Source organism: Coturnix japonica, chromosome 3, assembly GCF_001577835.2.
Source record: "Coturnix japonica isolate 7356 chromosome 3, Coturnix japonica 2.1, whole genome shotgun sequence".
Taxonomy (NCBI): Eukaryota; Metazoa; Chordata; class Aves; order Galliformes; family Phasianidae; genus Coturnix; species Coturnix japonica.
This window is the reverse complement of record NC_029518.1, coordinates 37,388,892-37,415,549: the sequence shown is the minus strand read 5'-3', so window position 1 is coordinate 37,415,549 and position 26,658 is coordinate 37,388,892. Positions and strand designations below refer to the sequence as shown.

At 37.8% G+C, this 26,658-nt stretch overlaps 1 protein-coding gene across 4 annotated transcripts in view; it reads left to right on the top strand.

The window, feature by feature from the left end:
* The window catches only part of SMOC2 (SPARC related modular calcium binding 2), a 122,503-nt gene that overhangs the window by 82,907 nt on the left and 12,938 nt on the right, over nucleotides 1-26,658 (top strand). For all 4 annotated transcript variants that reach the window (XM_032443588.1, XM_015858014.2, XM_032443587.1 and 1 more), the window contains exons 8-9: nucleotides 51-237; nucleotides 4,899-4,981. In XM_032443588.1, coding sequence (XP_032299479.1) covers nucleotides 51-237; nucleotides 4,899-4,981 — 270 coding nt within the window. The remainder of the gene's footprint in view (nucleotides 1-50; nucleotides 238-4,898; nucleotides 4,982-26,658) is intronic.

Here is a 26,658-nt window from a genome sequence, read left to right as displayed (position 1 = left end):
AGGCCCTTACTATACAGCTTCTTTAGTATCTTTTCTTTTCCTTCCAAAAGCATCATCGTGTGATCAAGAACTGCAGTCAGCCCTGGAGGAAGCTAAACAACCCCAGAAAGATAATGTGTTCATTCCAGAATGCGCTCAGGGCGGTCTTTACAAACCAGTGCAGTGCCATCCTTCCACAGGCTACTGCTGGTGTGTTCTCGTTGATACGGGACGTCCTATCCCTGGTACATCAACAAGGTAAGGGAATTCAGTGATTAAACCTTTAGTGAGAAGATGGAGGAGATGCCTTAATGTGCATGTCCTAGCATGTAAATTTCCATTACTATTGGAATTACATCATGTAGATTTATTCCAGTAGGAAAATGAAGTGGAATAATATTAAGATCCATCAAAAGTAAGGTGAGATGGCCAAAAACCAATAGACTACAGTGCTACAGGCAGTATGGTCTCCTAGTCCTACTTTTTTTTTTTTCTTTTTTTTTTTCCCCATCTGTTTTATGGTGATTAAGCCAATGCTTGAAGCAGCCCAGAGAAAACCTCACACTTCGTAGCCTCAACATACAAGAACCAAGTAAGATGGTCTATGACAGAAACCATGTCCAACCTCAGAAATGCTCAGTTATTTTTCTAGCAACTTCCTCAACCATTTCATATGACTTGCTTTGGTGGAACAATTGCCTGGAAACCCATAGAACGGAAATATCATTTTAGTGTGTTACTAATAGAAGCTTTAGGAGTTCAGTCATCTCAGCAGAGCCGGATGCACAGTGGTGTTGTAAGCCACATTGAGCAGATGTAGGCAGGGCAAATATCAGATTCCAAAGGATGTTATTTAGGCTGGTTATTGAGGTTTGGCCCTCGTAGGAATGCTATAGAAGCCCATATGAAGCTGGCAGGAAGTATGGGTATCTTGATGCAATCATAAATCTTCTAAAGCTTAAGCAGAAACCTTTTTTGATCATTTGCCTAGTATTTATGAAAGATATTACAAACCCCTTGCTACATTATGTATTCTTATGACACAGTTTTCATGTAATCTTCAATGCTGATTGAGCAATAGCTGTTTATACCATAGTCTATGCCAATTAAAGTAAGAGATGGAATGAACATGACTTTATCAGTGGCCTGTTTCTGGCAAGCTGAAGTCCAGTGGTTGTCAAAACTAAGTTTTACAAATTTGGTCCTGCAATCCAGGATGAGTACAGAGTCCTGAAAGGTCCTTTTTCGTTTCTTTATTTGTTCTCCACCCCTAGGTTTGTTTCCTCTTGTATACAGTGATAATCCTTCATTGAATTACAATTTAAATCATTCTGTGGAGCCTTAGTTCTCATTCTCTCTCTGAAGCACAAATCAGCTTGGTCTGGTGAAGCAGTAGGATTTCTGCTGACATTAATTTTATAGTTCTCTATATGACTGTCATTTTATTACAGAATCACAGAATCACAGAATAGCTTGGATTGGAAGGGACATCTGGGAACTGTATTGTCCAAGTCCACTACTCAAAACAGGGTCAGCTAGAACAGGTTGCTAAGACCCATATCCACTTGGGCTTTTAGTATTTCCAATAGACTTCACAGCTTGCCTGTGTAACTGTACCAGTGTTTCATCAGCCTCACACATTTAAAAGAAAAAAGAAAAGGAAAGGGAAAGGGAAAAGGAAAGGGAAAGGGAAAGGGAAAGGGAAAGGGAAAGGGAAAGGGAAAGGGNGGGAAAGGGAAAGGGAAAGGGAAAGGGAAAGGGAAAGGGAAAGGGAAAGGGAAAGGGAAAGGGAAAGGGAAAGGAAAGGGAAAAGGAAAATGGAAAGGAAAGAATTCCCTTCTATGGAAATTTCCAGTTTGTGCCCATTGCCTACTCACTGGACATCATTGAAAACAGTCTATTTTCTCAGGATCAGATGTTTGTACATGTTGATGACATCTTCTCTGAGCTTTCTCCTGACAGAACAGTCCCTGAACAGGCTTATTCAGTCTCTCCTTGTTATGTCAAATGCTCCATTCCATTACCATTTTCATTACCTTTTTCTCAACCCACTCCAATTTGTGTATGTCTCTCATCTTCTGAGACCCAAGGCTGGATCCATTGATTAGCAGAGGGAATGGTCACCTCCCTTGGCTTGCTAGTAGTGCTTTTTCTAATATGGCCCAAAAGGCTGATTGGCTTTTTTGATGCAAGGGCACACTGCTGCCTTATACTCAGTTTAGTGTTGAACATAATTACCCGGTCCTTTCTGCAAAGCTGTACTTCAGGTGGTTTGCCCCTAGGCTTTGCTGTGTCGTGGGTTTTTTTCCTTCTCAGGTAATGGAATTTTGCATTTTCTTTTGTTAAACCTCATGATACTCCTGTTAGGCAGTTTCTCTAGCTTGTTGAGATATCCCTGAATGGCAGAACGCACTTGCTGTACCAGCCACTTCTCCCAGTTTTGTATAATATGAAAACTTGCTAAATGTCTACTCTAATTATTACTGAAGAGATCAACAAAACTGGCTCTGATATTGAACCCTGGAGCATACCACTGGTGACTGGCTCCCAGCTGGAATTTCTCTGTCTGGCCATAATACTTTGAGCCTGGCAGTTGATTCAGGTTTCAGTCCACCTCACTGTTCATTAATCTAGTCCACATTTCATTGGTTTGTCTATGAGAATGTCACAGACCTAGTGTCAAAAACCTCACTAAAGTTAAGATTAACAATAACTACTGCTCTCCCCTCATCTGCTGAGCAAGTCTACTCCTTCTATAATGAGTGGTGCTGTGTTGGCCAAGCAGTAAAACACACAAGAAATAGATAAAAATGTAACATAAAGCTGGCTTTTATGAAAGCCTAGTGAGGGTGTCCATTTGACTAAAATGAAGTAACACATGTAAAGGGTACAAACAAAAGTTTCCCTAAAATTCTCTTCAGAATAGCCTCTGCCTGCTTGCTTCTAGTGCTTTCTGGACATAGAGTGTGATTGTCAGCCCTTTTACTCAGCAGGGACCATAATTTTGTGTTCTCACCTGTGACATTGAGCAGCTAGGCAAAATAATCTTGTCCATTCACACTCTGGGTTCAGGTGCTTTATGAGTTTGCTGAGGCAAGTGTGTTTTACTTATTAGTTCCTAGTGTGGCTGTGTCATCATGGCAAATTTCTCATGATTCACTTTACCTTTCTTGAATTGCTTTAAAGAGTTAAAAGTACACTTCTCATATTACAGCATTTTAACAGCTATCAAGATTTAATAGATTTAGCTTGTATGCAATGAGCTACATCTGTATTTAACAAAAATATAAGGTCAAGGGGTAGAAGAAAAGAGGTGAAACAAGAAAGTGTAGGCAGTAACAATAACAGAAGTAGATGTGAAGAACGCGTAGTCAGGTATCAGATTAATCAGGGGCCAGGCTGGTTGCCAGACACTGCATTAGTGAGTATTGCTCAGAGATTTCCCTTTCACTCTTTTTGGCTGTGGGCATCCATCAGGTATCTAAATCCCAGCCACGCTATCAAAGCAGCTTCTATTCTTGCTGTTCCTGCACCTCTCCCATGCCTGTGAAACAACTCTGTACATTCTTGAAGCAGCCAAAATTAGATGGACCAGTGGGCAGTTTCATCAGACGATGTGAAAATAAATTATGTGCTCAAAGGAAGAAAAGAATATATTCCATCCTGACTGCTAACTAAAGTTTGAACACTTGCATATTGTTCCTTTGGGCAGTCTAGCCCAAACTCCTGACACAGACACCACTTAATGCTCTTAAAAAGATAATTTTGTACCAAAAATCTGAATTGGTAAATTTAGATTAGACATACAAGTATGTCCCTCGGTAAATCTGATTTTTGGGAACGTACAACAGAGCATTTCAAAGATGAGCAGTTAAATAGGATATGAAAGAATCTAGATTCAGTTAACATATATGTGCACACATTCATTTGTGTACACAAGACACGTTACTGTGTTTGAGTTGAAATTTCTCTCAAATGATATAAACAAGATTCTGCAGCTTCAATCTACTAAAGCTGAATGAAAAAAACAACATTTCTCAGAAAGAGATAGTGACAAACTGAGTGAAAAGCCACCAAGAGTTAATAATGGGATTTTAAGAAGCAAAAAAATTCAGCAGCAGATGTTGCCATGCTTCTAGTCTTGCATGAAATACTGCAGTGGTGTTGCACTAGTCACCATTTTTTGAAGGCACAAATAGCATGGGATTTCTGGTTACAAACTGGACTAGCAATCTGGCTTTAAGTACATTTATCAGAAAGAAGAGCCAGAATATTCATGTAGCAGGTGGGGATGAAATTTTTTCTGCAACTCATTTCAGGCCATTCCAGCTCAGTTCCTGTCCTTCCAGAATACCTAACAGTTCTTCCCTCTTGTTTGAAATGCTAGCTTAGCTGTTCACGGTTAGCTCTTCGTATGTAAACTAACATTTGCTTTGGAGAGGATACAGTAATAAATGCATTTAGTGCTGCAGTATTAACTAAAGACAGTACCTGCCTTGCTATGATTTTTGAAGTTGCTTTTGTGGTGTTTCACAACATGAGTACTGTGTCAGATGCCAGAATTTGTTACCTTGTTTATAGCTTTTTGATCTGGTAGGCTTGAGGAGAGCCTCACTTTTTGAATATTTTTTAGACCAAATTTTTTATTATGGATTTTTTTTTTTTTTTTTTTTTTATGGCAGTTCTCCACAGTTTTCTCCTTCCTTAGTCTCCCTCCTTCCTAATAGATAATAATTATTCAGGTTCTCTTGAGTAAGTGGAAAATAAGCAGATAAATTCGCATTGCCTCTTCTGAATGAGAAACCATTTTGTTCCCTGAACAAAAGAAGGTACAAGTTTAATTTGGAATGCAGTATTGGAAATAATTTGTAAATTAAGTTAACCTTGGTTGTTTTATTTTCTTTGTGTTTGTTCTTTAGGTATGAACAACCTAAATGTGATAACAGTGCCAGAGCTCACCCAACCAAAACAAAGGATTTGTACAAAGGACGACAGCTTCAAGGTCAGTGAAACAGATAAACTTGGCATCGTGCATTCCAGTGCTTTATTTTGTCACTACAATAACTTAGAAAGCAATTAATTACCTTGTATCTAAATAGTATATCTCTTAGATATTGCTGCATTGATTTGCAACTAAATGAAGAATTTTGCTTTGAAACAGTGTGTATAAATATGGATCTTAAGATGTCAGAGAAAGCAAGGTGCTTTCAGTGGTTATGATGCAGTTACTGAAACTGGCATTATTTCTTACTTTTTCCATACCAAGAAGTAAGCAAAATCCCTGATAAATTGGTCTCTATCTTTAGGTCAGTGTAAAAAATGTATCCACTTACTGTTTTCCAAGATTAACCTTCAGTTTACCTTAGAAAAATATTTATTCTTCTAGGGTATAGGAACAAACTTTGGTGCTTATCAGATTTTTGATTTTTTCCCCCAACTTTTTATAGGAGTGTGAGAGATCATATTTCTGGGTAGCTGAGCTACATAGCAGTCAAATTTGCTTTATTTTTGAATTGGTCTTTTAAGGGATTTAAATAAGAAGGTACAGCCCATTTTATTGATAATGCCCATGCTATGGGGAAATTATGAATCACTGCCATCCCTAGTAAAGAATCAGAAACAAACAAATGATTTGAGCAGACGTTCTGTGTCATGGGAAATATATTAGTTTATCACCAAGAGAAATGCCTACACAATAATGCTGAATTAAACTTGTCTATTAGTACTGAAATTTGTCTTGAATTAAGCAGGCCTTAATGCTATGTCATGAAACAAATGCATTTAAGAGTGATAATATGAAAAGAAGTAAGAAATGTGAATGAGATGTTATTATACTATATGTAATTTTACTGTGTTTCACATAGAAAGTGGTCAATCATGGCATTAACAATAAGCCATACAATTACTAGGGATGTAGAAAAGGCAAGTGTAACCCAAAATGTAACCCAAAAACATACCTGTCTGGGAATGGTGGGACATGAAGAAAGGAATAACACATTCAAGAGGGACAAGAAAATATTCATGCTGTTTTAGATGGACCTATTATTTTCTTTATTTTTCCAGAACCAAGGATATGATTCTGGTCAACCATGTTCAGGGAAAACAGATGCAATCAGGAGAATTGAGCTATCTAGGTACAGCACTATATATCATGGAAAAGAGAAGGTAGCTAGTATTTGCTTCACTTAGACAACAATATAAGACTCAGAGGAGATACTGTTCCTCTGAGACAGTGAGGAAGAGAAACAAAATAGTTTTTCTCTTGACAGCTTTGGCACAAAACCAAACTACCCTGAACACATTTTGCCTGGAAACTGTAAAGTGTTTTCCAGCTGTTTAGAGCAGTCAGACAGCAGTCTTCTATAGCAACAGTAATGGAGCAGAAACTCTGGTTAGGTTTCAGGTAGTCTATGATCAGTTTATCAGAGAGATAGTAGGAAAGAGGCTGGCATGACTGAGGTATTCTGCATTGTCTTTTCTCACATAAGATACTGAACAGATAAAGTTAGAGATGAAAAACTGATGTATGCCAAAATATAATCTTGGAGCATAACTTTCACTGCTCTTTGCAAGCTGCATCCTTTTGGTTTCCTTCACAAAAAAAAGGGGTTGAACATGCCTGGCTTGCAGTTTTGCTGTATACCTCACAGAGTTCAGCAAGAGTCACGTGTGCTCATAAATCCCCATATATGTAAAATTTAGTAGTAAATACACCTCTGTTGACAGTCAGATTTATTATGTTTATCCATCATTTCATCAGTCAGTACTTGCTTACTGAAGTTATTTACTGCTGCTTTAATTTAAAGGAAGTCAGCAGGTAGTTCAGGGATAATTTTGGGTATATTTTACATTCCGTACTCCATGAAACCCAGTGGAAAGCTGGCCACTAATTTCTGTAGAAATTAGATCAGGCCTATGCTCACATGTACTCTGATCCTCTCCAACAATTTCTGTCAAAACAGCACTCGCATAGTTGCAGGCTTATATAATTACTTGATTTCATTTGTGTATTTTTCTGAGTGAGAAATGCACTCAAAAGGGAGTATAACTCAAGAAGAGAGTGAAAACTCAAGAAACAAATTTGGCACTTAGTTCTGCAAAAGATTTCACTTGTAGGTCACTTCTGCCTGTTCCCAAAAACAAAAAGCCTGAAAAAGCAGTTGAAAGCTGGTTTCCAAGAGACACGATGAGGAGGTGAGGAGAGTCCAGTTTTCACACTTCTCTTTCATATGCAAACTGGTAGTGCTTTTATACAGTGCAGTAATAAAGATTTATCCAAGTTGGGATACTTTACTAGTGAAACAATTAACTTTCCATGCTGTAAGCTCCGTCCTGATCATTTCACTTTTGTTAAGTTGGGTGACAGTCTTGATTTTCTCTTACCACTTACGGTATTTTGTGCCATATGAATTTTAGCCTAGCAAATCTCTGCAGCAGTGTGAGTTCATAATATTATTACATTATACAGGTACTATTATATTACACAGATACTGTATATTTCACAGATTTGCTCTCCCAAGTTCACATTGCTTACCCTCAAATAATCTTTGGCTTTCAAATGCTTTATGTTGTTTTAAAATAAGACAAATGCCAATATTTCATAAATATTTATGAGCTAGCTAGAAAAACCTCCTTCTTCTGCTCTGCAGCAGAGTAAGTACATACCTTTAGAAGTAACTGGTGGAGGAGTTTGCCACACAGTTATGGCTGTAATAGAGGTGTTTATTGTTCTTTCTCTCTTCTAAGGTTCTCTCTTTTCTCTCTTTCTTGGCTAGTAAAATAATACTAAAGGAATCATCACTCACTTGAAAAACTTCTTTCTTACCATCATAAAAATGCAAACATTACATTAAGTAAATAAGAATTGAGTTTATATTAGTGGAAAGAGGATCTTGCACAAATGCGACGGCCTTAACCAGTAACAGGTAAAGCCATACAATTACTGCAAGTCCACTTTTCAGTAGAAGTGGACCACTGTTCCTTGAAGTTTCTCTACTGTAAGCAGCACTGCAAAGGCATGTTTGCATTTGAGTTGTCTGAAAAAAAAAACAAACAAAAAACAAGTAGGTAATCTGTGCCTCAACTTTCAAGAAATAACATTTTTGAAAGGATGAGTTTGCTTGATGCTTGATTTGCATCTTATACCCACAAAAATGCAGTAGCCATAGGTGAAACCACTATGAACTGCTTGCTGTGTAAAACTAGAAGATTTTGAAACTAGTACTTTATTACTATGAATGATCTTAAATAGGATAAGATCCAGTGGTACATCCTCAGGTAGATTAAATTGGCATAGTTCTGCACCTACACTGATTTATACCACCTGAAAACTCAAACCTACTACATGTTAAGCCAAATATTTTTAGCAATAATTTGCAATAAATCACAGTGCAATTTTTGGCAAACGCTGATATCTTGTTAAGGCAAAATTGTAGAAAGTAAGGGCCCATTATAGTCCATGGCAAAATTCCCACTGATTTAAACTGAGCTAAGAGTATATCCTCACATCCCGAGGGGAACATAATATAAAGCATCTGCCATTAAAGGCTAATCTAATGTTTTTAAGAACGATCCAAGCCACCTGTATCTGTTAGATTGGACTGGAAGTTATATAATAATAATTCTTCCCATAAGATTTCTAGTCTTTTTTTTTTTTTTAAAAGGTCGAAGCATTTTTCTGAGGTTACTTGCGATTTTGGTCCTGCTTAGAAACTAGTTATTCTGAGATAATGAAAATGAACCCAAAAAGGAGTCCAGTGAATGTCACAAACTAGGGAAAGCAGATTTTTTCCTTTTCTCACAGAGAGAGTTTTCAAACATTCCTATTTTGACCTTTTGTTCACCACTGTGTTATACAGTAAAATGGAAGCCCAGTGATGAACTAACACAGTCTTCTGTATTGCCTTGAATGCTTTGTTTCAGGCTTTTGGATAACTGGTATATTAAAATGAAATTGAGTTTTCTGCACAAGCCGGTTGCTAGTATTTAAAAGGGTACAGCATGAAGGCTAGTTAAAGCTAACCCTGTAGGATGACTGAATGAGGTATAGGTGCCACTGCGTCCTTCACAAAGTTGTTAATCACAGGTCAGGAGTAATTAGTAACAGATCAGGAAATATTAGTTCCTGGAACTGTACCTTTTCAGTCTGGGTCTATGGGTGAAAGAACTGCATATTATGTAGCTCTTAATAGGTGACAATAATTTCAGAGAAGCATTAGTTTAGTGACTATGCTGATGATTTTTTCAGTACAAATCCTGGTACAAATTTCATGTAAAACTGCCTGTGAGACTTTCCCATTTGCATGGGGTGGTTGCTCCTAGGGAACAGAAGGGGATTCCATATGTTAGAAGTTATATTTCATGTTGCTATTTATTTCTAAATTCTTAATAGTACGTTTCCTAATCTAGTCATTTTATCAAATTTTGCAATTCCCTGGAATTCACTGGGCACATAACTTCCATGTCAGCTGCTTACTACAAAATAGAGTTTGCCTCAAATTAGCAAAGTGCACAACAAAATTAGGAAGTAGCATAAAACAGCATTTGTTACATACATAATATATTTCAGAATTTTCTTCACTAACTGCTAAGGACTGCATGTAAGCATATGGATATATCTGTGTCCCTCAGGGAAGTCTTGAATCTTTGAGACTGTGCTCATGATTGCCGTATCTCAGGGTGGTGTAGGATCCACAGCTGATCAGCACCACTGATTATACTCCAATACTTGTGTATTAAATATATTATTCAAATGTATGCAAACATTAGAACTAGAAAAGGACGAGATACAGATGAAACAACACTTTAATTTTTTTTTTAATGTTTTTTTCCTACACTCCAGTGGATTGTTTTGCAAAGCCCCTGGGGTATGTGTGTTCTTAGCAACCTGGAAGAAAGGGACTTGTATATGTAAGAGAACAAGACATGATAGCATACTGGGACAGCGCCAGACCACTCAGCTATTTTGCCTCAAGGGCAGTTCTTTTTCTTATTGAAAAAGTATGCATCAAAAGCAAGAAGGATCTGTTTTAAACTCCACTGTGTGTGAGGGCCAGAGAAACTTTGGATTATCTTTTGTATAGTTCAAGACTTTTGTATTGTTACTCGACCTCAGAATTTTTGTTTTTATTTTTCCCCTGTAATACAACTCTTATTATCAAGAATTTGAGGAGTATTATGGGGAATCTGATTTTGCCAGCAGAACTTACTTTAATTACAAGTGCCATTATCTATTTTGTGAGCCAAAAATATGGAAATCCAAATAAGTGAAAGACATGATGAGAGAGGGACACAGCATCAAGCTGGTTTTCAGACTTAACTGGGTTTCTATGGTTTTGTGGCTTTATGTCAGTCCATTAATTTTGTTTATCTTTCTTTTCAGTTTGTTTAAATTTTTTTTTTTTCTTTTTTTCCCTTTTTTTAGGAGAGCATGTCTTTTTAAGTTCCTATAGTTGTGATACTTCCTCTCATACAAAGGGATAATTTGGGAAGGGAAACTAAAATTGAAATGTAATGCTATCTACTGACTCGGGTGAATATACAAACTCAGTAAATATACTCAGTATACACTGAAAGTCCTGAAAATGTCCCATTTTTGAAAAAAGGACACTTCTCAGAATAGTAGCATCCTTCAACACAAAACATTTTCTTTTCCTGAGAAGCAGTTCTCAGTTAACTCAGACAGAATCCAGTAAAATACAGCAATGCAGCAGTTGCACTGAAGTTGCAGCAGATTTCTACTTGTGAAATAAGATCAGCATTTCACTTTAACTTTGTCTTTCCTGGCACTCCTGCAGCTCTCCAAGAGTTCTCACTTCAGATGATTCTTATTGTATTTTTTGATTGTAGAGTATTTATCTCAAAAGATGAGTATTTCAGGGGTGTAAAAGTGCTGAGTGTAATGTGTGAAAGGTGTGGGTTTATTCAGTGACACAAGAAGGATCCAATTTAGCAAAGTGGCCATGTTTCCTTAGCCTCTCTGAGACAAATTTTGAAGTCTCAGCTTGGACAAAGAGTATGGATCACTGCCCTTACTCCTTGCAACCAAAAGCTGAAAAAACTGCTTTAGATCTAGGGCAGAGACTGCTGATCACTGTGTTTATACTGCGCTGGTCTACAGTTTAAGGCATGCTATGAATCTGCATTTTACTTATTTAGGTTTCCTGATACACATCTCTTACACAATCAGACTACTTATAAAAAAGAAAAATCTCTTAAAGCTCTACATTTCAGTTGAATTTAGGGTGTTGTTTCAGTGCCTTCTAGTGACTCAGTTCTCAGTTGTTGTTCTCTTCTATAGATCTTCATAAGGTAGTTTAACCTTGACATTCAAGCAGCTTGTATTTTCTCCTAAAGTCATGCATGAAAGCTCCTGATATAACTGCTATCATTTATTTTGCATTTATGTTTTACTTAAGAGAAGGGCAATTATTCTAACTGCTTAGTTTTCTTCCTGTTGCAATGGCTTCATTTTTTGTTCAGACTGGATATTCAAAACTGACTTGAACAGTTGATACTTTGTGGAAAACCTCATGGCTTAAGTTATGGGTGATTTGTGTGTGGATAACTACAGTTTGCTTTTGGTTGTTGGCACCACATCTTCTTTTTTCCAAAGTTAAAGAGAAATAATTGGAAATGTCCAAACCACAATGATGCAAGACCTGAAGCCAAACAGCCAACGTATAAAGTGACTTACTTCAATGGCAGCCTTTAAAGAAAGAAAGCAATAGAGGCTAAACTAACTGCTTTTCCTTGTCAGGTATGTTGGACTATACTGTTACAGTTGCTCTAACTCTGATCACCAGAACCTTAGGCAATTTGCCAGCACTGGCCTACCTATCTTGCTTACTGTAGTTTCAGACTGCTCTCTGCTTCCTCTCTGGAGGTAGCACCAGCACTGACACAAGGAAGAAAATAACTTACCATACATTCATGAATGTGCGATGACTAAAAAGTTGCTTGCTTTCAGAAGTGTCCATTAAGTAATTGAGTTTTTCTGATCATAATACAGATTATTTATATACATACACCTGCCTTCCCATGAGTTTCATACTGTTGTCAGTTGGCATGTAGCTCCCTCCACTGACCTGTGTTTTAAAGGGATTACCGTTTTATTCTGTAACCAGCTTTTTGGCTGGATGAGCTAATATTGAAAGTATCTATTTCTGTTATTGAATATTAAAGCTCTAAGTTGACTCTTATGAAGTCTATTCATAAAAATAAGAAACATTTGAAGTTTCTGGCAGTTTTGGCTGATTGTGCTGCTCTTGTCCTGAGCCCTGTATGGCTTTGTTTACCAAGAGGCATTTGCCAAAAAGGCTCTCTACTGAGAAGACAACATGCATTTAAGTGCTAGAACCCTAAGTAGTTATAAAGCAAAGCTGGTGCAAATGTCCACAGCAGCAATGGCAGAACCATGAAACCACGTTGCATGGACAAAGGAGAGAGTCAGCCTGAAGCTTAGTTACTCCTGCAACAAGGATAGGAGAGGAGAGCCTTGACTTTGAGGTGCACATGGGTGCTGTAGGGCCAGGCTTGCTCCTCCTCAGCTTTTTAATGCTGGGGGAGGAGGGTAATGACTGTTTCTCCTTCCAAAGTACTAGTTCTCTTCTATCAGGTGTGCAGCTGCAGAAGAGAGCCCAACTTTCCATCTGTCTGCTTTCTTGTGTCTGATTCTTTCCAACACCACTGTCTTCATAGAAGTTAGTGAGAAGTGAAAGGCTCTTTCCAAGCATCCAAGTCCATTAAATTATCCTGTGCTGGAAGCCTGAAGAAATGGCTGTGGGGGATGCTCACTGGGCAAAGAAGTGGATGTCAAAGAGGAAATCTGTATGTCTGTACAGCAGTAAGTCTCATGCAATACCAGGGCACCCAATGGATGGGATGAGGGGGGTACACAAAGCACAGACTGGTGTTGCAAGCACTGGCTGAGTAAGGATGCCCACATTGTAACAGAACTATTTAGTAATGAGCAGTGGCGACCTGGGGAGTGTGTTGAGCTAATGCAGAGTTTTTTAACAACTGCATGCATCTATTTGTCAAACTTCCTTGTGAAAACAGAGTTCTGCAGCAGTAAACCCTATATTTCCAGAGAACAGTACAGTAGCTTCAGAGCAGCTGAACACAGAGGACTCTGTCTCTTTAACCTACAACAGTTTGCTTGGGCTTTTTAGTAGCCCAAATATTATTACCCTTTTGTCAGACTACATGATTATAGCATACAGTCTCCCAGTAGGCTGCTTTACTCCAGTGGGAAGAAAGCCTATAGATTATTTTTCAAGGCTCTGCAAATCACATTTATTTCCTGCACACTCCCTTCCTCCTGTCTGCAATTACTAATGGTCTAGTTCAGTAATTTACATTGCTTTATTCTTGTCTAAATTTGTATTTGTTTCTTAACAAAAGAATATCATCCCCTTAATCTAAAAAACATTAATAAATACTAAAATGGTGGTGGTGGGGGGGGGAGGCTCAAATACATATCTCAAGAGCTGCTGTAGTTTCCATTTATGTTCATGTTTGTCCAAAAAAATTACAGTGAAAGCATTTGAGCTACTAGTACAGCAGCAGTGAAAGACACAGCTGTGTCACAACTAGCAAAAAAGAAAAGCTGGCTAATCGAAGGTGATGCTACTGGCTCAGCAATAGCATTTCATTCATTGCTTTATTTAATATTACCCTATAATTTAATGTTTGTTTTAAGGGGCTATATTAGGACTAATAAACACTGACTTCATTTGCTTCTCAGCAATAAAAAAATGCGGGCGGCTATGCCAAGGAATACAAATTCTGTTTCTCACCTCACTTGTTGCTATCCTCCCTTTCCAGCCAAATCCCTTGTTAAGTGCAATGACCCTGCCTTCTGTGCTGCTCTGTGCCATTCCACTCTGCCTTTGGTGTGAGCTGAGAAGGTCCCTGGAATGAGACACAGCCAGGGGTCACATGTCCAGAGAGGGAGTGTGTTCTACGTCTGGCTGTCCTCCTGGGAGCCTGTCACCCAGCTGTTGTACAGTCACTGCCTTTGCAACAGCATTTTACATATGAATTTCTGATTGTCATTATTGTCTTATGGGCCAAATAATGTTGGAGAGAATGCTTTCCCCTATAAATGCTTTCCCTAAATCCAGGTACACATCTGAAAAGTTTCACCGATAGTCACGAAGCTGTGTTTGTTTATTTCCATCGAGGATGTAAACTTGTAGGTAAATAAAGCCTCCTGCACTTAATGGAGCTGTGAGAAGGGGAGCAATGACTGATGTTCTACTGAAACCAGTTTAGTCTAATGAAATCTTGGATTTCATTCTCTTCTCACTAGGACTTCATGTAAACTCCTCAGTCCTGCTTCCTTCTGACAAATTTTAAGCTGCTCTGCATGGATAAATATTCTGTACTCCAAGAGAGATGTTTGTTTGTCAATGATCAGGTGCTTAAAAGTATGCAGCTTTGCAAAATGTTTTGAGGCGGCACTTAAAGTCTAATATCTGAGGTGTAAAACAGTGTATATTAAGTATCTTTATTTATTTTAGCAAGGGCTATGCAGAAGAAAATATGGGTTGAGTCAAGATAGCTCTTCTCTTTTAGAAGGTCTGTAATTTAGAGTGAAAACATTTCAGACCCTTTTAAAACAGCTGCTTGTAAATACATGACTAGAGATACAGAGGTATTGTCAGTGCCGTGTATAAAATCCTGACATAAGCAGAACGAGCCTTTGATCATACTGGAACCTAAAAGGGATTAAAATATTTGCCGTGACTGAACAAACTTTGACACTGTCTTCCTAAAGCAACTAAGCTTTAAGAAATGCACTTAAAAAATGGTAATAATTTCTGGGAGAGCTTTAAGAAATGCATTTTAAAAATGGTACTAATAATTTCTGGTAGAGTGAAGACATGGGAGAGGTATCTCATTAAAATTAGGGGCAACTGGATTGTTGTTTTGGGGTGAAAAGTAGGAAAAACAACAACACAGGAAGAGAGAAAGATTGCTGTAGTATAATCTCAGTGTTTTCTGCCAGAATGTCTGTAATCCTTATCATCTTGCAATCTGAGAGATGGCAGGAAAACACTGAATGGAAAAGGCAAAAACCTTTTAGTCTGCCAGGACTGTAATCATAATGAAAGATGACACCCGAGCCTTATCATCACAGTGAGTGGGAGTCACATAATAAGACATTATTTCCTTTAAGAAGCATGGTGTGGGCCTTCTCTTTTTCCATCTGATAGAGTATATACCGAATAAAAGCATGCCATTGATTTGTAAGCCTGTTCCCAGCAAAATGGATATCTTGTACTGTTTTGTTTTCATATTTGGATACAAGACCTCTACTTGATTGCATGGCAGAAATAACCTCATGCTTAATCTGTACACAGGGAGAAATAAATATTTTCATTTCTGAATGGATGTATATCTGCAGCTACATTTTCAAGAAGGGCCAGCAAAGATTAGCCATTTATTCCTCACATTTAGTTTCTTGGAAATGTGTTCCAGTTTTGAAACGAAATGAGCATTTCATTCCCAATGTGTTTGATGGGATTTTCAGTTCTCAGAAACTCTGCAAATAACCTCTATTGATAATAAACCACCCTAGTAATGCTGTATTTTGTATTAAACAATGAATTTTTGTATTCCAGGCAGAGTTATGAGGTTAGGGCTTGTGAAATATCAAGCCATTACAGGGCTTCCCAATTCCTAACATTCTGTGTAATTTAATGTATAATACAGAAATGACCTCAGTTTTGGCTGCTGAGTAATGACTGAAAGTGTCAGGCAAATGAGTTCATCTTGCGTGACAAGGAAAATGTGCAAGATGAAGTCAAAACTGTTCACACTCTGATCTCACATCAGTATGTATATTTTCTAAGGAAAATATTTAGATTCTAGCCTGCTGCATGAATATTTCTGTTCACTGCAGAAAGCTGCTTCTGACCAAGAGGGATTTCAGTGTTCATGTTTTCTAAATACTAGCATGACTTGCCTGGGAAGACCAGTGATAGATTATAGAATAAAAGAGCGCATGAATATCTAACAATTCTGAAGTTTATTGATAACTCAAGGTAACTCTGTAAGCTGCATGCAGTCTGATGGAGATTATTTATAGACTATAATAGTAATGGAAGAAGACTACTTACTAACTCACTGGTCCAGGAATAGTCTGTTGTTGATATCCTTCCCCCTTGATAGATGTCCCTGAAACTACCTGAAGTATCACAGTGAGCCACTGAGAACAAGCATACTTAGTTCCTGTGGTGTAGGCTAGGCATGAATTTGTAAATGGTAATTCACATCCTGAGCTCTCCTCAAAGTGGGACTGGTCACGAGCGCAAGGGTCAACATAAGTGTTGCGTGTTCTCACTAAGGATGGCTTTATTTTAGAAAGTAAACCACCAGGCTTAAGGTAGAGTTTCCAGCTGAGGTCCAAAAGTTATGTCCTCCAAGTCATGCAGGAACAAAGACATGATTTACTCTATATGTTATATCTTGGTAAGGAAATGCTGCAAGCTGTGAAACAGACACAAATAAGGCATTCCTGCCACTAATATGAAGGACGTGGGAACAGACAAGAGCTTGGGAAATCTGCGTGCTATTTATGGCTATTATCTGTATCACAATATTTTATAGGGGCTCTTTTTGTAGTCTGGGATCCCATTGTTCAGGGCACTGTACAAACAAGGTGCAACAAGATGATCCTTAGAAATTTTACAGTATAGTTGATTGCAAAGCCACTTGGACAATGGATGGACAGATGCCATCAGTTGAAGAGGGAGAGAAAGTTCCTGCCAGAAAGTTCCTCAAAGTGCTTCAGTCTGCCAACATGTGTCACCTCTGTTTCATGCTGGCTGAGCTTAAGCCAGCTGGCTTTCCATCAGGTCCCTTTTTGCATCAGGTATTTAGACAGCGGAGAATAAATTTCTTTGGACTCAGTGAAGTGATGTATAATAAGTACTCTTGTTCACAAAGAATAAAGTGTATACAAGACTCTCAGTGGTTTCAAAACATAATGTTATTCCTAGTGTTCAGTACAACTTGTAGGCTCCTGCAACTGGGAGCCCCCGAGGAGGAAATAAAGTTACTCCATACAAACATCTGGGAATTCCTTCAAAGGGTTCAGAATGCTTCACAAGATTCAGAAATTTGCTTCTCTATAGCTCAGCAGGAGTGCTACTGTTCATAGAGTCCTGATGTTGGCATTTGGCAGAAAGCCATGAATAATTCAGGGAAATAAAGTATTCATGAATATTGCCCTTTATGCTTGTGAAGTTCTAGAATTTGTTTGCTATCTAGAAATGTCTTCTAGTAAAACCCCCTGCTCTGTAAGTCATTCACAAGCAATTTACTGTAAATATTCCTAAAATACAATTCATGACCTGCTGAACTGTGATCCTGCAAACACTTACTCACATTCTTGTTGTGATTAGTCTTGTTAAAATCAAAGGAACCTTTACATGTGGTTATAAAGTTAAGCCTAGGCATAAGAGTTTGTAGGATGAAGGTTTATGTTGGTTCCATAACCCTTGGTATTATGCGTTTGGAATAGTCTCTGATTGCTAAATGAGATGCAGGCTCTCAAAGCCAGTGGGAAGTTAGCGTATTTCAGTTACTGGGTACCATTCCTATTCCCTAACTGAAGATTTACAGAATCCACCCTTACAAATCTGAATTTTGAGAACATAATTCAAATTTTCAGGTTAGAGATGCAACTTGAAATTAGCTTTGGAAAGCAGCAAAAAGAATGCAAAGCAAAGGTCATCAAAGCAAACCAACTTAAAAGTCAGAGTGAACATTCATCAGCCTTTTATTTATGATTTATTCATCACTGTAGAACCTTCTATACCATGAACTTTGAAACAGGAAAAGGTACCAATAAGAAAAGAGTTTGTAGGTTCTATACTTATCCACAGTTAATGACAGAAGGTGTTTACTAGAGGTGGGCAGAATTATTTACAGAAAATACAACCTGAAATCTAAAAAAAATAGCTAACTGAAGAAGTAAGCAACATCTAGGTATAGTTATTCACCAATACAGTAAATAGTATACTTAACTGTATTATTTGTTATCTAAATTGTCGTGAAAAGAATATGCTTATTCTTATGTGCCTCTGAATTTTCAACATTTCAAGCAGGAAAGCATCCTAGAAAGCTCTATCAGTTATGTATCTGTGTGTATATGCATGCACTTAAAAAATAACCAGTGGCTAAAATGAGTTACTATTCCATGTATGGTGGAGATTTCCATCCCCACAATTTAAGTTCAGAGAGGTTACCTTTAAATAGTCATGAAACAAGGTCTTTGAACCACTGCAAAGAGAATATTCCTGGCTCTCCATTAAGATATGCAGCACATGTTTCCATTCTTGGAAATTTTTCAGAAAAACTGGTACTTGATCCATTTGAATGAAGAAAGTCAATTTTGTGTTAGTTAGAGAGGTATTTTATTAGTTGGATTTTCTTTTTTTTTTTTTTCTCCCCCTGAGCTCAGCGTAGGCAAATTCACAGTACTGGAGAAAGAGCTGGAAGGATACAAAAATATCCTTAATAAAATGTTTTAAATCTCTTTTAAGAAATTTATGCAAGAGAGTTCTGGATGTTTTTTTTTTTTTTTTCCTTTTTCTTCCCCAAACCCATGTGGCTTGTATGCCATTTGTGAAGGCACATTGGGGTATAACGTTCCCACTGGCATTTCTTTGGGGTGATATGCACTCGTAATTTCACCACTAGGCAGTTATGCGATGCTGAATTATGCAGGTTAAAAACCTTTGTATGATAGTGCTATATTTAAATCTATATGTATACTAATATCTTCATGTGTACGCGGACAGGTAATCCCATACCTCTCAACTCACCCTCTTGTGAAATGCCTCTACTTACAATTAGGTTGCAGTTGTCTCAGTGAAGAATCTTCTTATGTACTGAACTGAATTGAGCTTTCTGTACGCTACATGTCATTTCTGCTGTTATTTACAGTTCTGACACACTTCAGATAAACAAATTGGAATTTTCTTTAGCATCATTCAGGTTGACTTTAAGAAATTAGTAGTTTTGCTATCATGTTTTGTTGTTGTTTTTTTTTTTGCTTTGTTAAATGCAATTTTATTAAAAATTAGAAAAATTAGTAGGTGAGTGTAGTGCTAAAAATCTTCCAGCATTCGTTGGTAACATCTAGGTGGTTATAAAGATGACTGCTTGAAAACTGCTTGTAATTGACTTAGTAAATAATAGTTTATTAGTATGTTTGGCAGTTACTTGCTGTAAAGAAACTTTATTTTACTTAATCTGTAATACAAATATGTAATTCAGAATCTACTTCTAATTCCTTGCTTTGAACTGACAGTAATCTCACTGTAGCCAGTTTGATTAGTCAGGGTTTAAAGCAGTATAAATGACACTTGTTAACCGCAACAGTATACCTGCAGGTCTGTACAAAGCACTTGGTTATGAAGTGCTCTGATATTTTCATTAAAATTTTTATAGACTCCTATTTTACTGAAGGGAAGAAGTAAATGAGGTTCATTGGCAAGGGCTGTCAGGAGGCTTCCAGAACTGAGTAACAATCCATGCATCTTGCTTGAACACTAGCTTTTCCTGGAGAGTATTGCTGGGGTTTGGGCATTCTTCCATTTCTACTCCGCCACTGCACAGCAGAGTGGCTCAGATACCAGACTCTGGAGAGGTTAGTGACACCTCAGTCTATGCTGAGATGTGTTCATTCAACTCCTTCCAAATGTGGCAAAGGTCAGCTTGCTTGGGCATGAATCTGGTCTAGGGGGAAGATCTGGTGAATGAAATTGCATTCTTTTCCTGTCAATGAGACCTTTAAAGTGATCCCTTACCAGAAGGGAACTGCTTCAGCCTACCTTTCCTGTAGGCACATTATTTGCCTACATTGTTCCTCTAAATGTTGTGTGACACATTCCTCTTGTGATGTGGACAGTCATGCTATGCTGTGTCAGTGAGCACAACATCCTCAGGTGATGTCGTGTTCACTACATATATGGTATATAGCTTGGGAATATCCATGTTTATCAATGATTTCAAATCATCCCAGAGGTATTTAGTGCTGGTTTACCATGTAATGGTCAAAATGGCTGTTAGGGCCACATTTTTCATCACTTTGTACCAGCTTTGCATACTTAGCTTCCAGATTTCTCATGCAGACCTATTAAGAAACTGTATTTTATTCTAGCATGAGAGAAAATTTTACTTTCCAGCCCTTGCAACAGTCTCAACATATTTTCTCTTAGAAAATTAGGAAGAAACATTCTGAAAAAATACAGTTGGTGCAGCTGATGCTGGATATCTTTCAAAGGACTTCATTCTGTACACAGTATGATTTTTTCCTTTTTCCCCTGACAAGCCAAGACACTTAGCTAACTATGAATTTTGGGAAAAAATCTCTCTTCCTCCTTAATCATTTAGTATAATGCAAGTTCTTGGACATGCTCGTGCAGTGTAATTAGAAGACCAGCTGGGCTGTAAAAGCTGACATTATCTAAACTACATAAACAGCACCTAAATAGAGTTCATGCTCTGAATGTCATTGATAATGCTGTATTGATTTGAACCAGAGTCATGGATAAAAATAATTGATATTAGATATACAAACCCTGTGTCATATTTTGAAGGGAATTGTTTTTCTCTGATTGAACTCAGTCTGGTTCGTACTAAATCAAAGAAAGCTAGTTCCTCTGCTACAGAGAAATTACTTTTGTTTCCATTTTTTTTTTCTTCCCCCATGAAATTTCTATGTTTTCCTGTTGCAAGCTGGACTAAGTTTATTTTCTTCACAAACACTAAAATGCCAACTTGTAATGAACTGTTTAAATTCTTGTTCTCTGTTCCGACTGTCCACTTTCCTTGACAAAATGCTGACTTCATCCTTTGTCTGCTCTGCTTCTTTTTCCTTCATTCTTGTTTTATGATGAAAAAATCAAGGCAAACTGAGCCACATCTGTGTCTCATGTGTTTACAAGCCCAGTTCATTACATCTGTGAGCTGTGCAGGATTTATACCTAGGATTTTGTTCGCTAAATATGTTTTTCAGTTGGGATTACAAAAAAAACCCTACACATTTGAAGTTCCTATAAAAAATCAATTCCTTGAGATACATATTTTGACCCCAATATTAAAAGACTACACAGTTCTCTTGGTGCCAAAATTGTGGTTCAAGGCATGTATCGTACAACCTTACTGAAAACTTGGCAAATGAATCAAGGAAAGAGATTAATGTTCAGTGCAGTGGCTGGACATGTAAGGTACAGAAATCAGGCTTTAATTTACATCTCCCTGCATAGCTTGGTAAAAAAAGTAGTCTCATTGCTGTAATGCTGGCATTTCTGATGCTTGGATAAACAGGGCTCACTGTTCATCTTGAGTTGCTTTTACTTTCGAAGTTCATTAATTTCCCTGACACAGGCAGGTGGCTTGGTGAAGCTAGGGTTATTTGGGAAAGCAGGAATCTTCTGGGAGAGTAAAAATGGTAGGGTTTATTCTACAGTGAAATGCTGTTTTGTCAAATTCTTAAGCTGTCTGTGCTCTAAGCTTGGAGACCTAGTCAAGCATCTGGGTGAATGCTTTATTGTTGCTACCTCTCGTTCATCTCTAGCTGTGGGGTATCTTGTGGGCAGGCTTCACTTGATAGTCACCTCGTGAGGAAGGCTGGAGGGCTAAGGAGGAATGTGAGCAGATAGATACACACTGCTCTGATTCTTTGCAGTTGGCCCAAGGAAAGTCACCCTGTGAAGCAGGTCAGAAAACTCTAGTTTATATTAAAAGCATGCATTCCTTATCATAAAACTATTAAATGAATGAGTCTATTAAACCCGGGCTGTCTAAATGCACAGAAAGAGAGAGGAACCTTGAATCCCTTATATCTCAGATGACACTCATAAGTGGACCTGTTTTCAGTCATAATACATTTATGGATGTGTTTATTAACTGAAATGTTTGTTTGCAAATGCATTTTTTATTTAACTAAGGATTCATATTCCTATACATAGGCTCAAGCTGTTTCCTTTCATGGATTTGTTTTACCTCTCAGAAAGTGTTTCAGCACTTTCCCATAGTAAGCATCTGTAATTTGGAGACAAGTAGGAATTAATTGCCTTTGCCTGTAACTTCATCAAAATTTGAACTCCCTTATTCAGTAGCAAAATATTAATTCCACAACCCTGCAACCCTCAGTTGCATTCTTTGTGTTTTATCTTTGCTTACAGATAAACCAGAACACTTTAAACAGCAAAGATAAAATGACGACATTCTGTACTCATTATATTCTCAGTAGAGCCTACAGATAAATGGCTGTCCTAAAATAAGAGCAGTTTATTCTTAAAATCTGTTTTGAGAGCTATGAAGTTATATTCTTGTTCAGTGTTTCCTGATAAACACTTCAGAAGACATCACCAGCACAAGTGGAATCTCTCACGTATTTGAGATATAATCAGTTTTTATGCTGAAAAAAATGGAAAACCTAAAGGGCACAAAAAATTGTTGTAAAACATGAATTTGGAGTTCCCAGCTTCCTCCCTATTCTTGGTAAGTGCTTCTATCCATGTATGTCTGTGAATTGAGTAGATTGCTATTCACAGTTGCTCCAGTAGACCACAGACATCAGGATAACCTAAGATGCACTTAATAATCAAGATGATCCTGGATTCTTTAATAAGCTGTGTTACCAAGTATAAAGTTTGGTGACGTTTTTGAAGGTACTCTATGAGAACCCCAAGTTTCCCCTCCATTTAAAATTCAGTAAATTAAACGTAACCATTTTCATGACAAGAAAATGGAAAGGCAACTGAAATGAAGCCTATACTCTGAGCACTGAATGGAAAGTGCCTATCAAATTGAGATATAACAAGGATATAACTATCTTGTGCAATATTTTGTCTATATGAATGATCTTTTTCATTGTTGTTTTGTTTAATTATTCTTTTCCATAACATCTGAATGTTTGATTCCCTCTAGCTGCCTTACTTTTTCCACCTCACTCTGAATTCACCTTTATCCCACTGAAAGGTCTATTTTCTCTCCCTGGTTTATGTCTCATAAGTGAAACATATATCTTAAATAATGGACAAGTGAAACACTCAGTTTTAAATAGAATGGATTTACAGATAGAAAATAAAAATCCTACGGACTTAATGAATTCCTGTATCAAAGAACAGACTTCTCTTGTGTGTGAGCACTGCTGAAAAAAAACTTCACATTGAAGAGTGCCTTATAGCATGACAGAATGCTAAAGTGCTGCTTAAGTATCAGTTCCCAAACCTCTGTTGATTGGTGTGGAGGAAAGTCTGAGTCCAGAACATGCAGAGCAAAAAAAGAGTTTTTTGAGAATTCAGCTCTTCAGTGTGCAAAGTGCAGTGGCCACGATCCAGCAAACTACTGAAACACATTCTTGTCTTCAAGCTTATGCATTCATTTGGTTTAGTGAGAGTGCTCTGTTAACCTGCTTGCCAGTTTTTTAGGAATATGCTTTTGCATTTCTCTATAGCCTGCAAGATGAAGCTGTAACTTACAGAACGCGCAGTCCAATCTGACGTGACTGTTATTTTTCTGAAGAAGATGTTTCTATGCAGTGGTAAAAGTTTCTGACAGTCTTTGTTATGAGTTTGCTCACAACAAAAGGAAGCCTTCTGTAGACACACAATAGCTCGATGATTAAAGCACTCAGCTGAGGAGGAGAGGATCCAGGTTCAACTTGCTAATCCAAAGCAGACAGAGCAGGGAACTAAACCTGACTCTTCAGTGTCAGAGATCAGTGTACTCCCGTGGGATAACAGCAAGCCAGGTTCGAGCCCCGTTTTGTCTGGTTTGGATCAGTGAGCTGAACCTCATTCTCCCCCATCTCAACTGTGTGCCATCATTTATTTGGCCAAAATAGGATAGGTGTTTAGTTCATAAAGGAAAAAGAAAAGTTAATTCAGCACCAGAATAAAAGCTAAATTACCCAATCTTTACACTTTCCACATGATGGAATTGTTTTCTGGTCAGGCTTCAAGAAAGATACATTGCGATCTCTTAGTGAGGGAGTCAGAAGCAAGAGAAGATAGAAAAACCCTCTGTCTCTACAAATGCAGGTAAAGATACAGAGATTCAGCTATGTTATCTACATGGCTTTGGAAGGTGTGGGGAAATAGCCCTCCAGAAGCATTCTCATGGGAAGCCAGAACTGTCCCGCTGACCTGCAGTTTTGCTTGTATCAGAGTGCAGTCTGTTTCTGTGAGTCTGCTCTAAGAAGCAGTTTTCCCCGCTGGTTTCTGTGTGCTTCTCCACTTGGCTTTCTACCTGCTTACCTCTAATTTCCATGCTCATCTTTTCCTTTTACTGCCCTTTCATATCCTTCTGATTCCCTTAAGTTTTGAACTTCTCACACAGGGAAATCATTCTGACTTTAAATATTGTGTTTGGTGATGGCACAGGTTGTAGAACCCTGGCATAAATCCCACTGTGAAGATGGTCGTATGTATTGGCAAAAATGATTTGTTTTAGCTGCTTATCTTGTCCTTGTAATACACACACATACTGGATTTCTTAATGTAATCCTAGGCATTTTAAAAGGTTAAGCATCTTTACTGCCTCTGCCTTTTCTTCTGTCTTTTGTTTCTAATGAAGCCTCAGAACATCATTTCAGTTTTTAGAATCTAGCATATTAACCCCTTTATAGCCAGCTGAATAAGGTTTTGCTACTCTGGTTGTATAAAGTTCACAGATTCAACATCTTTGTCAGCTGGAATTTGCAGTGCTGTATGTCTCTAAGCATGGAGCATGGACGTCTGATTTTGAATGAGTGCTTTACATTCATTCACTTGAGATGATAAATGACCACTGCTTACTAAGTCAACATGAGAATACATATATTTGTACCAAGGAAGTATTCTCAAGAGAGCTAGAATGGAAATGTGAGGTGTATGAATTATAATCAGAGCCATTATTTCAGTTTCATTCATTTAGGTAAACACTGTTGCAAAATGAGTGGCTGCAGTTTGATTTGTCTCATTCCCATCTCTCTGTATTTATGCAGCCACAGTTAACAAGGTGCCAGAGAACCTCCTTTGTGTGTTGCTGTTGCTGTGTTGTCAACAACTGAGATTTCATAGCCTGCTCCAGAAATAAGATACATATGCCCCTACACTTGTGTGCCTGCACTCAGTTTTGAAGCAGTTTCAAATAGTCTGTGTCATGTCAGTCTGTATAAAACAAGGTCATCTTTTTTTGCAGATCAAGTCTGCTTGCTGGAAAAAATATTTTACTTTTCAATAGCCACTGTCCTCAGCCTTCTCAGAGATTACCTGTTAATACCAAATGACCAACTCTGGGCAACCTGATTAGTCTTAAGCTCCACTATGTATGACAAAGGCTGCAGGTTGAGCTTCTGCACAGAATATATGGAAATCTAGACCTTGGCATGGCTGCAGAATATTCCTGTGTAGGTTCCCAAGCAAATGCAGGACGTGCAACACTTGAGGGAAACAGAACGCGCTGTACATAACAAAACTAGCATGCAATGTAGTGGTCCAGTGAGGAAAACATCCTCATAATCCATAATGGAGTGCTATCATGTAATTGGATCTTCATGGTGTAACACAACCCAAGGCACTTTGTAATCAAACCACATGCTGTAAACTCTTTTACATGAAGTCAGCTGCATTGCATCCCTCCTGGCAGACACTTTAGAACCATAATTACATTCATCTCCATCTTTAATTTACTCTATTGTGCTTCTGTCATTGAAGGATCTTTGCTACTAAGCACTACGTGTTCATTTCCTCAGTGCTTACTGTAAACTGTAAATTATGGATGGCATTGGTTTTAACTCTTAACTGTCGTTTTTTTTGTGGGATGAAGCAAGTTCATCACTACGTGGATATTTGTTTATTGTGGTTTAATGAGGCGCATAGTTTTGTTGTGTTTTTTTTTTTAAGTTGGGGATCATCCATTCTAGATAGATAACAATTTGAAAAGAAATTTCATTTGCATTCCTGCTATAGTTGCAGAGATCTCTCTCGCAGTCCTGGGGGAGTGAGTTGGCAAATGGTGAATTAGAAGTGCTTCTTCACTGTTAAAGCCTGCAGTTTGTCATGGCATCTCCACTTCCTTCAGCAGGAATTAAGGGCATTTCATTCTTGCATAATATCATATCTTGAAAAATTTTCATAACAGGCAATTGTAAGGATGCTTCTATGCTTTTGTAATAGTCATTTTTCAACTTTTTGTTTAGTAAAAGATGAGCCACTGAGAGTTGAAATGTTAATTGCAGAGGAAGTCTGTCATGTCTAATGGAAAGCATCCAGGAAGGCAACATAACTGCCAGTCTCAAGTTAAATACTTCATAAAAAGAGAGATAGACTTTTGTGATGCCAGGTTTCCAAGGAATAGTTCATTCCATTGTGCTCAAGTAATACTTTAGCCATTCTTGTTGACTATTTTTCACTTCAGTTACTTCCAGGATTTCCATTTTATAAACCTCTTTTAATCACTGTTGTAAAAACTCATTCTGTGTTAAAATTTAGTGTATAATTACAGTTCCAAGAAATAGCCATTTGGCTTCCCCTTTCTCCCAGCTCTCCTCTGTGTCTACAGTTTCTAAATCTTTTACTTCGAAGTTATGGAAACAAGGGAGAAAATGCAATCAAACAAAACTGATGACAAATATATTACTGATTTGAATTCATTACCTGTAGGTAT